Source organism: Emys orbicularis, chromosome 7 (genome assembly GCF_028017835.1).
Source record: "Emys orbicularis isolate rEmyOrb1 chromosome 7, rEmyOrb1.hap1, whole genome shotgun sequence".
NCBI classification, from domain to species: domain Eukaryota; kingdom Metazoa; phylum Chordata; order Testudines; family Emydidae; genus Emys; species Emys orbicularis.
Window position 1 is genome coordinate 28230101 of NC_088689.1, and position 14737 is coordinate 28244837.

The 14737-nt window shown below is 44.2% G+C and overlaps 1 protein-coding gene across 1 annotated transcript in view; it reads left to right on the forward strand.

The window, feature by feature from the left end:
* Positions 1 to 14737, forward strand: part of LRRC27 (leucine rich repeat containing 27) — a 61117-nt gene that overhangs the window by 3109 nt on the left and 43271 nt on the right. The window contains exon 3 of the mRNA XM_065408735.1: positions 1702 to 1760. Coding sequence (XP_065264807.1) covers positions 1702 to 1760 — 59 coding nt within the window. The remainder of the gene's footprint in view (positions 1 to 1701; positions 1761 to 14737) is intronic.

Sequence of the window (14737 nt, forward strand, 5' to 3'; positions counted from 1 at the left end):
AGAGAATTTTGTCTCTAACCTGTTATATAACAACTTTTGATGGTAACATTGAGGAATTTACACATATAAAAAAATTAAGCTTCTAGTTTAAGCTAACGAACATGGAAGTGCATACCAGAATCAAACAGATGTTACATATGGATGGATTCAGGGTGCCCCTTTTCATGTGCCAGCTATAGACTGGTAACAGACCTTCCATCCTAGAGAGATATATGAAGATGTGTTCTCTTTAAGATACTTTAATGCAAGGCGAGGTATAACTGTTGTATTCTCAGGTGAGGTATGTTACACATAGCACCACTTAATGCTGAATGGTATAATACAGTTATTAGCGGCTGAACAATATAATACAGTTTAGCATTTCATTACACACCGTATTGTCTTCTGTTGTAAGAGTTTTGATTTTTTTGTTTGTTTAATTGATTTCATTATGTTTCCTGGATTAAGTTGTAACATTGACCTTTTAATGTTGTTTAAAGAAATTTATTATTTTTATTTTCAAAAGTGGGAGCATCTTGCATGGTTAAACTGAGGTTGGTCAAATACTGCCAATGATTCTGGATGCCATATCACGAGCTCATTGTTTTCCATATTTGATAGGAAATATGGAAAACAACTATATTCATGTAATTGTATTCTGTTCTGTTCTAATCATTTTAATGGATTCAGACATATTAACGAAGTCTATTTCTGATCCTGAGGCCTGATCCAAAGCATACTGATGCCAATCGGAGTCTTTACATTGTCTTTAGTGGGTTTTGGATTAGGCCCTGAGTGAATAATCATAGGGAATCATGGATCAATTAGGAGTACAGTACGTGATTGTCTTTCACTGAACTGAATATTCCGATTAAACAAAATAATATGTAAAAGGGTATGATAGGTAAAAGTTTTAATTTAATTTATTTTTCTTTAAAATAAGTGGCTGTGAAAATGCATATGATAAATTAAAACTTTTAAAAAGAGATAAACAAAGGTGGTGTTGAAACCACCAAACTTCTTTTTGTTTTGTCGTATCTTAACAATATAAGTTAGTTCTATCATTTTCATTCATCAAACTTCAAAAGAAATTACTTCCATGTTTCAGAAACTGTTTTTATCAAATTTCTGGTGTCAATTTTGTAAGGGAAAACCCATTGAAAATAGAGTACTGATAATGCCTTGTCTATTTGAAAAAAATGTAGTCTAAGAAACTGTTAGTTTTGTTTGCATATAATATCTATGTTAAAAGAATGTTATTAAGGTTACAAAGTCAAGTGATCAGATGTTAGGAAATGCCAGAATTAAGGTTGCCTGTACATGTCTGTTTAAATTTTGGCAAAGTTATAATCCAGTTGAAAACCACATCTTATAATGGAAGTGTCTGACAACCTTAATAGTAGGTGGCGCTACCAAAAATAATCAGTTTTTTTTTTAAAAAGCAGGAAACAACATAAAATATTGAAATGGTATGCAACAATAGCTTACATTTGAAAGCAGACATCAGGCCATGAGACCTTGAATCACTGAGATACACAAGCCATAGCTGAGCATTGATGGTAGCTGTGGGGAAGCATCCCATTTCCTTCAGATATCATTAGCGTGGTAGGAAACAAAGGCAAGAAAAATTAACGAACCAAAAAAAGTGACCTGTTTTTGTGTTTTAACAATGCACTTTAATTTTGCTTTTACAATTGTTACTATTTTTGTTTTATTACAAAGGCAATTGAAAACTTTACTTTTAGAAAGAAATCCTATAAAAAGGCTGCCAGTGGAGCTTGGTAAGTACTTTATTTTTCCCCCCAGAAATCCTAGCAGACTTTGACTTTTTCCATGTAATGCTCTAGTCAAGATTAATACTGTATAGCAAAGTAGCTAAATATAACCAAAGATAGCTTCTTGTTTTATAGCGAATATTTGTTGCACAGAAATTTAATGATGACAAATACGTTTTCAAAAGTGACCTCTAAAATTGTACCCACAAAATTGCATGTCCAAAGATCCTATACAAACTGAGTAATTATATATCTACCTAACTTGCATCATCAAAAAAAGGGGGAAAGTGACCTGGAATGCTTTTAGAAGAACAGTTGGACTGAAGAATCTTAACAGAATGAGAGAGTTTGAAATTTAAGCAAGTGTATTCTTTGAAGGCTACATTTATCACATATGAAATATTTCTGTATATATGGATTCAGTAATTTAGCATGGCTTAACATACAGAAACCAAAAACAGTAAACCATGTAAAATATGTATTATATGTATAACCCTTCTGCCCGCCAGAGTTGGCAGCAACAAGGGCTGGATTCAGTATCTAGGGGTTCCTTTTCAATAACACAACGCAAAACCAGCTCAAGCCCCCACCCAGTGACCTGGGACAATTACATACCACCCCCCTGGGCGCAGGGGTGGCAGGTTTGTAGAAATTTTGGTGGTGCCCATAACCCCCCCCCAAACTCCGCCCCCCACCTGCCCAAGGCTCTGGGAGGGAGTTTGGGTGGGGGAGGAGGTCTGGGGTGCAGGCTCTAGGCTGGGGCAGGGGATTGGGGTGCAGGGTGCAGGCTCTGGGAGGGAGTTTGGGGATGGGAGGGGGTGCAGGGGTGAGGGCTGTGGGGTGTGGCTGCAGGTGAGGGCTGTGGGGTGTGGGAGGGGCTAGGGCGAGAGTAGGTGTGTGGGGGGTGAGGGCTCTGTCTGGGGCTGGGGGGTTTGGGGTGTTAGAGAGGCTCAGGGCTGGGGCAAAGGGTTGGAGTGCAGGGGGATGAGGGCTCTGACTGGGGCTGGAGATGAGGGGTTTGTGGTGCTGGAGGGGCTCAGGGCTCAGGCAGAGGGTTAGGGTGCGGGGGGATGAGGGCTCTGACTGGGACTGGGGATAAGGTGTTTGGGGTGTTGGAGGGGCTCAGGGCTAGGGTAGAGGGTTGAAGGTGCAGTGGGGGGGTGAAAGCTCTGGCTGGGGGTGTGGGCTCTGGGGTGGGGCAGGGCTGGGGATGAGTTTGGGGTGCAGGCAGGCTGCTCCAGGACAGGGACCAGAGAGGGGGACTCCCCCCAGCCCTTTCCCTGCTGGCAGCAGCAAGCTCTGGGGGAGGAGCCCCCCTTTCCCGCCCCCCCCAGCAGCACACTCACTCCCAGCACTGTCACTGCATGTGCTCCTAGGGCCCCTCTCAGGTTCAGGAATCTCCCTCGCCTCTCCCCGTGGCAGGTGCCAGGGGGCGCTGCATGCGCCTCCTCCCCTGCTGTTGCCCCTGACTGTAGCCTCACTGGGGGTGAGGGATGGGGCTGCCTCCTTCCCCAGCATGGGACAGGAGCGGTGACTGCGGGGGGAGGGGGAGCTGTGCTGCTGGAGGGTCCCGCCGGAAAAGGGAAGGGTCTGAGGTGGAAGGGCAGGCTCAGTCAGTCTGCCCTGGCAGTTGAGCTGGGGGGCACTAGGACCCTGTGGCTAGGGTGACCAGATGAGAGATGTGAAATATCGGGAAATGGGGGTGGGGGAGATGCCGGCAGAGCAAAAAAAAAAAAAAAAACCCAAGAGCCGGCGGCGGAGGGAAAAAAAAAAAAAGAAAGAAAAGCCGGAGCATAGGAAAAATTGGTGGTGGCTGAGCACTCACTGGCAGCTCCACGCCCCGCCCCCCCCACACCAGCTCACCTCTGCTCCGCCTCCACCTCCCCTGAGCTGGCTGCCGCATCCTGCTTCTCCCCCCTCCTCCAGTGCTTGCGCCGCCATATAGCTGATTAGCGCAAGCCTGGGAGGAAGGGGTGAGGAGGAGGAATGCGGCGTGCTTGGGGAAGAGGCGAGGCCAGGGCGGGGATTTGGGGAGGGATTCAGTGGGGCAGTGAGGGGGCGGGGCTGGGGGCAGGGCAAGGGCGGGAATTTGGGGAGGGATCCAATGGGGGAGGGAGGAGGCAGAGTTGGGGCAGGGGGGGCGTGAGCCCCCTCTGCCTGTGCGCCGGAGCACAAAATATCGGGACAATTCGGAACATCGGTCGGGACGCGGGACAAACAAGTAAATATCGGGACAGTCCCGATAGCAGGGAGGCAGCATAGAGCTGTACAGAAGAGACAATGACTCTCTGCTCCGGGGCTCCGGAAAGGCGAGCAGGGGGCAGGGGCAGCAAGAGGGGGCCGGGAGGGACACCCAGCCCCAAATATTGGTGGAGCTGGGCTCTGAATATTGCTGGTGCCCGAGCACCACGTGGGAATATAACGCGCCACCTATGCCTGGGTGCCTCTAAGAGGCAATACTTCCCCTCTCGCAAGCACAGAGTCTGAGTGTAGCAAAAGCCTTTTAATAAAGGAGGGAAACAATGCGGCATTATGTTGGGGAAACACCACAAACAGGATGCATAACACAAACCATGAGCAAAAGACCCACCCCCAAGTAAGTTTGGCAGTGTCCTTTTCCCCTCAGGGTCTTAAGTCCAGCAATCCAAAAGTCACCCAACCCACAGTTGCTGTCCTTGGTCAGTGCAGCCCCAGAGTTCAGAAGTTCATCTGCAGAGTTCACCTCACAGCCTGGGTGGAAGCGGGGGGAGGTATAGAGGCACTTTACACTCTCCACTGCTCAACTCCTCGACAGCTGATTGCCACACCTCTCTGTGGGGTTCTGCTAGCCTCGCCTCTCCACCAGCTGGCCACACCACTCTGCTAGCCTCTCCGCTAGCCGTGCCTCTCCACCAGCTGTCCTGCTAGCCACTCACCAATATGTCTTCAGGCCTCCCCTACTTAACACAGCTCTCAGTGATTTCAGCTGTTGTTAGGGGAGCCTCACTGCTGGTGCACGTGGATAGACTTCTTGCATCAGAACCACTAGCCCACAGTAGTTCTAATGCTTAGACCTAGGTATCAGTGATTTAAGCTCTGCAGCATGTAACAAGACTCCTAATTGAGTCAAACTTAGTTCTGTTATTACACAGTGGAGAGAGAGAAGGGTTCAAAGGGGTGTTTAGGGCCCTCAAAAGGCTCTACAAATACCTGTCTCCAACCCCTCTCAATTCACTGGGCTTTGGAACCCAGGTCCCTTGCCTAGTGAGTGCTGCTTAGTTGAGGGTGAGTCCCTCAGTCATAAAATGCCAAGTACAGTTCTACTGTCCTTGAGTCACATAACCAGTATAACAACACTTTATTACTCCTGCCCCAATAACAAAGAGACTGGGGATCCCACAGCAGCCAAAGTGACTATTTGGGCAAGCAGGGTGGGTGTGCCCATGCAAACGAAATCAGCCCCTGAAGTCCTTTTCCACAGCCCACCACCAGATGTCAGGGGAGAGCTCATTCTGACTCTGCTTACATATGCATGACAAATGTATTGGCTTCCACTGTCTAGCTAATGTGATTTGTATGAAATAGCATTTCTTTGGTGGGAATATTTTGGCTATGCAGATAATAGTAGGCCCAATATTCATATCTCACCTCAAGTATTCCACTTCCATTAGTACTTGCTTAGCAGCCATGTTGAAATGTCATTTCAAGATATGTTGTCTCTTGAATATGTTAGTTTAAATGATATTTCTACATTAGCAAATCATCACTTTTGTAGATGACATGCAATTTGTATAACTACTGTATCCAAGAAAGAAGTTCTGGAAATAATGATCAGTGCAGTGTGTGTGTGTGGGGGCGGTTTTGCCTCCTTCTGCAGCGTGGGGAACGGGTCACTTGCTGGAGGATTCTTTGCACCTTGAAGTCTTTAAACCACAAGTTGAGAATTTCAATAGCTCAGACATAGGTCAGGGGTTTGTTACAGGAGTGGGTGGGTGAGATTCTGTGGCCTGTGTTGTGCAGGAGGTCAGATTAGAAGATCATAATGGTCCCTTCTGACCTTAAAGTCTATGAGTCTATGATTAGTGGCTCACTTATCTACTTCCTCCTACCCTTTCTGCCCCACCCCAGTACCTGCATATAAGGTGTACAGAGAGTATTTTTAACAGAGAGTAATTAACCATTGGAACAATATTGTGGTGGATTTTTTGTCACTGACTGTGATGGGTTGGACCCCCTTCTGGGATTCTACCTGATGTATTGGGATTTCATTGAGCCTCTCCTGCTCCACCAGCCTGGGTTCCCACTTCCTGTTTTGCTGAATTAGGCTCTCCGGCCTCTTGCAGCACACACACACAGGTAGGGCCATACCCAGCTGCAGCCATAGACTGCAGTGGCTCTGTGTGAGAGGACTCCTCCAGCACTTACGCGCACACCCCTTTTGGGAGATAAACCCAAAATAATACTGTCTTGCGCTGTATAGAAAATCTGCACAGCGCGAGCCCATAAAAAATCTGCCTAATTCCTCAATGTGAAGAGAGATATGCATGACTTCCCTCCCCCCCCCATTAGAAATTACATAAACTGGGTTTAATAATAAACAAAATAAGTTTATTAACTACAAAAGGTAGTTTTAACAAAGGGATAGCAAACAGAACAAAGCAGTAAATAGTAAATAAATTAGGAAATAAACAAAAGCCACAGACTGAGCTTAACACACTAGATAGGTAGGATACAAATTATCAAATTCTAACCCTCAGTGATAAACAGGCTGGCAGATTCTTAAGGTACAAGTTGCCTTGGCTTTCTCAGGTTTTCTTACACAGGCTAAAATGCCTTCCAGTCTGGGACCATCACTTCCCACAGTTCAGTCTTTGTTCCTCAGGTGTTTTCAAGTGTGTTGTTATAGGGAGAGGGAGGCCCCCTCATGTTGTCATTGTCCCTCTAATATCTTCCCTCCACTTGCTGGAAAGCTTTTTTTGCTGTGACCTGGGTCAAACAGTTCCCACTATATAGAGCTATCTGACCTGGGTCAAACAGTTCCCGTTGTGTCGAGCTATCTCTGAGAGGTTTCTATTGCACACAGTTCCTGGGTAATCCTTATGCTTGTGTGCATTTCCTCAATAAGGCACTAACATTGTTTGGCCTCATCCAACGTAGCACATTTGAAATACAGAGACATGGTCAATATTCCCAGCTTAGATACAAAAATGATATATGCATACAAATTGGATAAACACATTCCACAAATCACAACCTTTCTAATGATACCTTACATGAGCCATCTTGCATAAAGTACATCTCAGTTATGTCATAGCCATATCATAAGCATATTTCAATAAAGAATATGGAGTGTAATGTCACACTGACCATTTTTAAATCAAAATTGGATGTTTTTCTAAAATATATGCTCTAAGAATTATTTTGGGGAAGTCCTATAGCCTGTGTTATATCAGATGTCAAGATGATCACAATGGTCCCTTCTGGCCTTGGGATCTGTGAAACTGCATGTCAGTGAATATTCCTAGTTTTAGAGAAACACATTTGTTAACCCACTTTTTAACATTTTTTCTCTTTTAATTTTGCTTTGGCATGGGGGTAGATTAGATGATCTAATAGGTCTTTTCTAGCTCTAACCTTTATAATTCTGTTTCTCCTGTGTATATATAGAGACAAGCATCATCAAGTTACAGTGGTCTCCAACAAAATAAAAAAAGTAGATTCCATTCTTCTGGTACAGAAGATATCAATTCTTATGAATCATTCTAATCACTTCTGCTTAAAAATAGATTTGATTTCTCAGTACGAAACTAACCCAAATAGATCTTCATCAATTACATTTTCAACACTGTTTCTTTTTGATGACAATATTGTTGCTTCACTTCTACATTCTATATTATGATTATTTTAAGTAATTTTCTAATCTGTAAATCATAACTATATGTAAAGGCATTTTGGTAATTGTAGTTCATTCAGCAAATTTTGATTTTTTTTTTTAGATAGTTAGATATATAAAATGAGAGAGACAAGGTGGGTGAGGTAGTATCTTTTATTGGACCACCTTTGGTTGGTGGAAAGGACATGCTTTCGAGCTTCACAGAGCTCTTCCTCAGGTTTGGGGAAGGTAATCAGAGTGTCCAAGCTAAATACAAGGTGAGACAGGTTGTTGTAGAAGACCACTTAAAATGATGTGAGCAATTAGCACCTCTGCAGTTGTAGGGCAATGGAGGAATAGTAGGCGGCAAGGTGTGTTACAAATTGTTGTAATAGGCCATAAAACCAGTATCTCTTAAGTCCATTGTTTGTAGTGTCTAGCAGAGTTTTGAATTTAAGTTTCCTGGCTTGTCTCTTGAAAGTGTCAAGTATCAGAGGGGTAGCCGTGTTAGTCTGAATCTGTAAAAAGCAACAGAGGGTCCTGTGGCACCTTTAAGACTAACAGAAGTATTGGGAGCATAAGCTTTCGTGGGTAAGAACCTCACTTCTTCAGATGCAAGTAATGGAAATCTCCAGAGGCAGGTATAAATCAGTATGGAGATAACGAGGTTAGTTCAATCAGGGAGGGTGAGGTGCTCTGCTAGCAGTTGAGGTGTGAACACCAAGGGAGGAGAAACTGCTTCTGTAGTTGGATAGCCATTCACAGTCTTTGTTTAATCCTGATCTGATGGTGTCAAATTTGCAAATGAACTGGAGCTCAGCAGTTTCTCTTTGGAGTCTGGTCCTGAAGTTTTTTTGCTGTAAGATGGCTACCTTTACATCTGCTATTGTGTGGCCAGGGAGGTTGAAGTGTTCTCCTACAGGTTTTAGTATAGTTTTTTGAAAGTGTGGTACAGTTCTCTGTTGAGGATGAGAACTGAGAGGTCAGATATGGAGTGATCGCTTTGTGAAAGGTGTTTGCCCAAGAGTGATAGGGTATTTTTGTCTTTTATCATTTTTCTCTGTGAGTTCATTTGAAAGAGTAGTGATTATGTGGTTTCACCCACATAGTCGTTATTTGGACATTTAATGCACTGGATGAGGTACACATGTTCTGACAGGCATGTGTAGGACCCCTGGATTTTGAAAGGTGTGTTGCAGGGGGTATTCATCGTAGCTGTGGAGCTATGTCTTCAGGTTTTGCATCTATTGTTCTGGCAGAGCCTGGTGCCACTTTGAGTTGGTGTATCCTGGTCTGTGGGGAGTTTGCTTCTAATGATGAGCTTGGTGAGGATAGGGGATTGTTCTGAAGGCCAGAAGTGGGGTTCAGGAAAGATTTCTTTTAGGATGTGGTCCCCATTAAGTATGGTTTGTAATTGTTTGACGATACCCAATGTGAAGTAGTAGGGGACAACTAGTTGTGTGTGATCCTTGAGGGCTTTTCCCCACCCCTGTATTGAAGCACCTTCTCCTGGGGTATTGGGTAGCCCATTCCATGATGTGTTCTACATCTTTGGTGGAGTGTCCTGGTTTACTGAACACAGTTTTAAGTGTGTTAAAATGTGTATTCTGGACTATCTCCTTGGAATGTGTTCTGTGGTATCTGATGGTAACAGATTTCTTAGTGTGTTTGGGGTGATTATTGGATCTGTGAAGGTAAGTGTGGTGATCCGTGGTGGTGGTGATCCATGATTCTTGTCATTCGTTATCTGTAGGGTCCCATGATTCAAACTGATTGTGGTGTCCAGGAATTTGATGCTGGTGTGGGAGTTCTAGAGTTAATGGATGGCTGGTGGTTGAAATTATGGTGTAAATTTATGAGGGAGTTTAGGTCATTTGTCCAGAGAACGAAAGTTCTTCCAGAAATTCTTCCTTGAGATGACTCATAAAGAGAGTGGCATATTGGGGAGTCATTCTAGTGCCAATGGCTGTTCCCATGTGTAGTAGAAAGAGAGCCTGAGACATGATGCCTTGGATCAGAGGCCCGGTATGAGGCCTGAGGCCTGAACTAAAGTAGTGGTCAAGCCCCGCTAATATAAAGCAAAGTTAGCAAAATTCAAATTGTGAGCAGAAGTCAGGCTCTGCCTGCGTGCAGGCTCACCAAATCTGGCAATAACAGGGCTGGTATTGCAAAAACCTACACATTCCTGAGAAGTGCTAGGTACAGGACACTCACGCAAACACATTCCAGAAGGGTGGTACCAGAACACCCTGATACCAAGTATGGTACACACACGTTCCCCAAAGATTACAGGAACACGTTGACCGCTCTTAAAGATAAGGTCAGGATGCCAGTGTAATGGATAAAGATGTTTTGATCGAGCCAACATGTACAAGGTAATGTGTGATAACAAACCATGTCAGGGGGCAGTAACTAACTACGTCAGAGGGGCAATACGTAATTTGTTTGTATTGGTGTATAAAATAAAGTCTCAGAGGGAGTGTCTTTGTCTAGCCTAGGGGGCAGTGGAAAGTCCTGCCACTGATTGAGCTGGTCCATTGTAACGGGCATACATGTGTTACTGGTCCTGTAAAGTCTACAGGATACTAGTAACTGTGCTTTGTTGAGAATAAACCTGGCCGTGTGCCTTCGGTACTGAAACTGAGTCTTGGGTCTTTTGGGCGATTCGATTGAAGCCTGTTGTCCGGGCTGTCTGGCCAGAGCCAGTGCAGTACACAGAGGGAACACATACTCAGCCAACATCTGACGGCACCATGGTTTGGACAAAGTGTTTACTATTAAATGTAAAGTTGTTATGGATGAGGATGAAATGGATGAGTTTGGCAACATGTTTGGGGTGTTGAAGGCAGGCAACGATGCTGTCATGGTGTATATGGAGGTGATATCGATGGTGTTCTGAGGGAGGTTGTTAATGGTGCAGAGTTTCTGGAGGAAGTTGGTTGTGTCCTGGAGGAAACTGGCCTTTTGGGTGACTGGTTTGAGTATGAGTCCTAATACACCTCTACCCCAATATAATGCTATCCTCGGGAGCCAAAAAATCTTACCGCGTTATAGGTGAAACCGCGTTATATCGAACTTGATTTGATCTGCCGGAGCGTGCAGCCCCACGCCCCTGGAGCGCTGCTTTACCGTGTTATATCCGAATTCGTGTTATATCAGGCCGCGTTATATCGGGGTAGAGGTGTATTCTTTCAGTAAGAGTACCATAGCCAGATATGCTGGGTCTGCCTGAGTTCTCTTGTTTGTGTATCTTGTATGCTATCGAATGAACTCTCACAGAATAATAATAAAAGACCTTATCACCCATGGGCAAACACTTTTCACAAAGTGATCGCTCCATATCTGATCTCTCAGTCCTTGTCCTCAAAGGAAACCAGCACAACCCCTTCAAAAGACACTAAAAACCAAGTACCAGAGACATTGGTTTTATGGCCTGCGGTGGGGTGGCTGCCCACTTGTAGGTAAGGGGTAAAGCCACCCTGGGGAGGCTGCCAGGAGGCAGTCAATGAGGAAAAGGCTTATAGTGCCAGCCAATCAGGAGAAGCTTTATTGGAACATCCAATCAGGGCCAGGCTGGCCCATATAAGAAGGGGCTGCTGAGCACTGGAGGAAGACAGTAGGGAGTCTGTCCCTGGAAGGCAAGGGAGGAGGACTGGCTGCCTGAAGAAGTGCCATAGAGCAGTGCTGGTCAGGGGCAGCAGTGTGCGTGTAAGCTGCTGGCAGACCACTGCCAGGCTGGGGCCTTGCTACAGGGGCTGAGAGGGTGCTAGGGCTACAGGGGAAGTGGCCCAGGGAATAGAGGAAGCAGGTTGGAGGAGGGCAGTAGGTGACTGCCGGCTATAGGGTCCCTGGGTCAGGACCCAGAGTAGCGGGCAGGCCTGGGTGCGTCCCCCCCCCTGCACCCCACTTGCCAATGAAGAGAGTGGCTAGTATCCAGACTGCAGTTTGCCCCTACCCAGAAGAGGACACTGCGGTCTAGGGAGTGACGGGGGTCCAAAGCGTGGAGACAGCAGTGAGGGCAGCCGTGACACCACTAGCTGAAGGTGGACTGGAAGGGGCGAGAGCTAATTCCCAGGACAGCCAGCAGGAGGTGCCGTGGTGATGAGTCCCATTTTGTCACATGGCCCATTACAACAATTTGTAACACACCCTGCTGCCTACTAACTCTCCATAGTCCTGTGACTGCAGAGGTGTTAATTGCCCACTTCATTTTAAGTGGTCTCCTATAATGTGTGAACCATGCTTAACAATCTGTCCCATCTTGTATTTAGCTTGGACACTCTGGTTACCTTCCCCAGACCTGAGAATGAGCTCTGTGAAGCTTGAAAGCTTGTCCTTTCCATCACCCGAAGAAAGTCCAATAAAAGTTACTACCTCACCCACCTTGTCTCGCTCATATTCTGGGACCAAAACAGCTACAACAACACTGCAAACAGATATATAAAATGTTTTGTATTCTTTAAATCTCAGTATTACTTATCAGTGCAGTATTGAAGGCAGTCGGTATGGTTGCTTAGGGCTTTGGGAATGCTTGTTTGTTAGAGAAACAGAAATGCAGATATTTCAGCTGTTTGGGATATATTTTTTCACAAAGCCAACAGCACAACACAGTGTTTAGTTTTTGTGCACTAAATGTTTTATACACTTTTGTTAATTATATCTCACACTTATGACATACCACTGAATATTTGTATTTTAATTTACATTACAGTATACTGATTTGTAGTATCCATTGTAAATAATGTTTTCATCCCTCAGCTCATAGAGAGCCCTACTACAACATTAAAGACTTGCATTTATTAGATGGCAGGCAACTCTAGTATAAAAATATAGTTTTTGATAAACCTGTGTGTTATAAAATTCTAATTTCCTACTAGTACTGAATGTTATGGTGTCTTTTTGACAACTACAAATATTTTATTATGGAAATATTCCTTGACAAATATGAATATGGATGGATTCTGCCTAGATAATGTTGTTTATCTTATGCATTGATGGCAACAGACACCAGGTACCATCTGGTGAAAACTGAATTCGGAGATGGTGCATTAAATCTTTTTTTGTTTTGTTTTTTTCTGCTGCTAAATGGGTATCACTAGTCATTTTATACAGTCTGTTTCAAGCTAGAATAGATAGAATACTTATGTAACTGTAGCTTTAGGCTGATGTAAACAGTATGTCTCTTCTCAAAATCATTAGAATGCAGCAGGTAAATAAGGATACAGAGAACAACTCAGTTTTGGATGATATTTACGTAGCAGCAGGAGACAGTTATGTGCCATTTTCTCTTACTTTAAAAATGTGTCAAAAAAGCTAACAGAATGCTGGGAGTCATTAGGAAATGGATAGATAATAAGACAAAAAATATCATATTGCCTCTATATAAATCCCTGGTACGCCCACATCTTGAATACTGCATGCAGATGTGGTCGCCCCATCTCAAAAAAGATATATTGGAATTGGAAGAGGTACAGAAAAGGGCAACAAAAATGATTAAGGGTATGGAACAGCTTCCATATGTGGAGAGATTAATAAGACTGGGACTTTTCATCTTGGAAAAGAGATGACTAAGGGGGGATATGATAGGTCTATAAAATCATGACTGGTGTGGAGAAAGTGAAAAAGGAAGTATTATTTACTCCTTCTCATAATACAAGAACTAGGGGGTCACCACCTTAAATTAATAAGCAGCAAGTTTAAAACAAACAAAAGGAAGTATTTCTTCACACAAGGCACAATCAACCTGTGGAACTCCTTGCCAGAGGATGTTGTGAAAGTCAAGACACTAACAGGGTTCAAAAAAGAACTAGGTAAGTTCATGGAGGATAGGTCCATCAATGGCTATTAGCCAGGATTGGTGTCCCTAGCCTCTGTTTGCCAGAAGCTCTGAATGAGCAACAGGGGATGGATCACTTGATGATTACCTGTTCTGTTCATTCCCTCTGGGGCACCTGGAATTGGCCACTGTTGGAAGACATGATACTGGGCTAGATGGACCATTCATCTGACCCAGTATGGCCATTCTTATGTTCTTATGTATTTCCTGAACTGTTTTTCTTTTGGTATATTTTTGAGAGTGTTAGACCTCCTTTTGTTGTATTGTAAAGTGAGGATCCATTTCCATAAGAAATGAATCTTGCTATAGCATAGGCTATGATTTCATAAGGAAAACAGGGTTAATCCTAGGAACTACTTCGATGGGGCACTTCTAAGGAATTCTTAGGCCAGGTTTACACTACAAAGTTAAATCAATCCAGCTGTGTCACTCAAGGGTGTGAAAAATCCATTCCCCGAGCAACATGGTTAAGCTGACCCTAACCCTAAGTGTAGACATTGCTAGGTTGACCACCTAGCTACTGCCTCTTGGGGAGGTGGATTAATTACAGTGACAGGAGAACCCCTCCCTTCACTGTGGTGAGTGGCTATGCTGAAGTGCCACAGTACGGCAGCTGCAGCATTGCAGCTTTGCCTCTGTAGTGGTTTAAGTGTAGACATAGCCTTAATGGTGCTGCAGGAAGTGGTGTTGATTCAGTACCCTCTGAATCAGTACACAGTGTTAGTGGGCACTCTGCTTCTGGAGTTGCCATGTGTTGAATTAGAACCAAGGCCCTGACTGTTCCCATTACACTCAAAGGGAATGTCTACACTTCAAGTGAAGATGTGGCATGGGTAGGTATACCCATGTTAGCTTTAATCTAGCAAACATCGGTGACAATAGTAGTGTAGACATGGCAGCATGGGCTAGCAACCACACTCCATACCGTGATACCCATGGTCCCTGGCAGGTTTGTATTTGAGTAGTTAGCCCATGCTGAAGCCTGTGTTGCCACGTCTTTGCTACTGTTACCTGTTCTAGTTTGATTAAAGCTAGCATGGGTATGCCTACTTGTGCTACAATCAACCACACCTTCATTTGCAGTGTAGACATACCTAAGGGTGCTCAAGAACTCTAGCCAAAATTCTATTGGCTAATTAAATTCTTCTTATCTTAAACTCCCCTGTAATCTCAAATGGTTTTATTGTTATGTTATGAAGCATTGCATTCCACTCAGAGGTAATGTATTTGCAAGTGACCACTTAATATCATAGAAGTCCAGCCCCCTGTGCTGAGTCAAGACCAAGAAAACCTAGA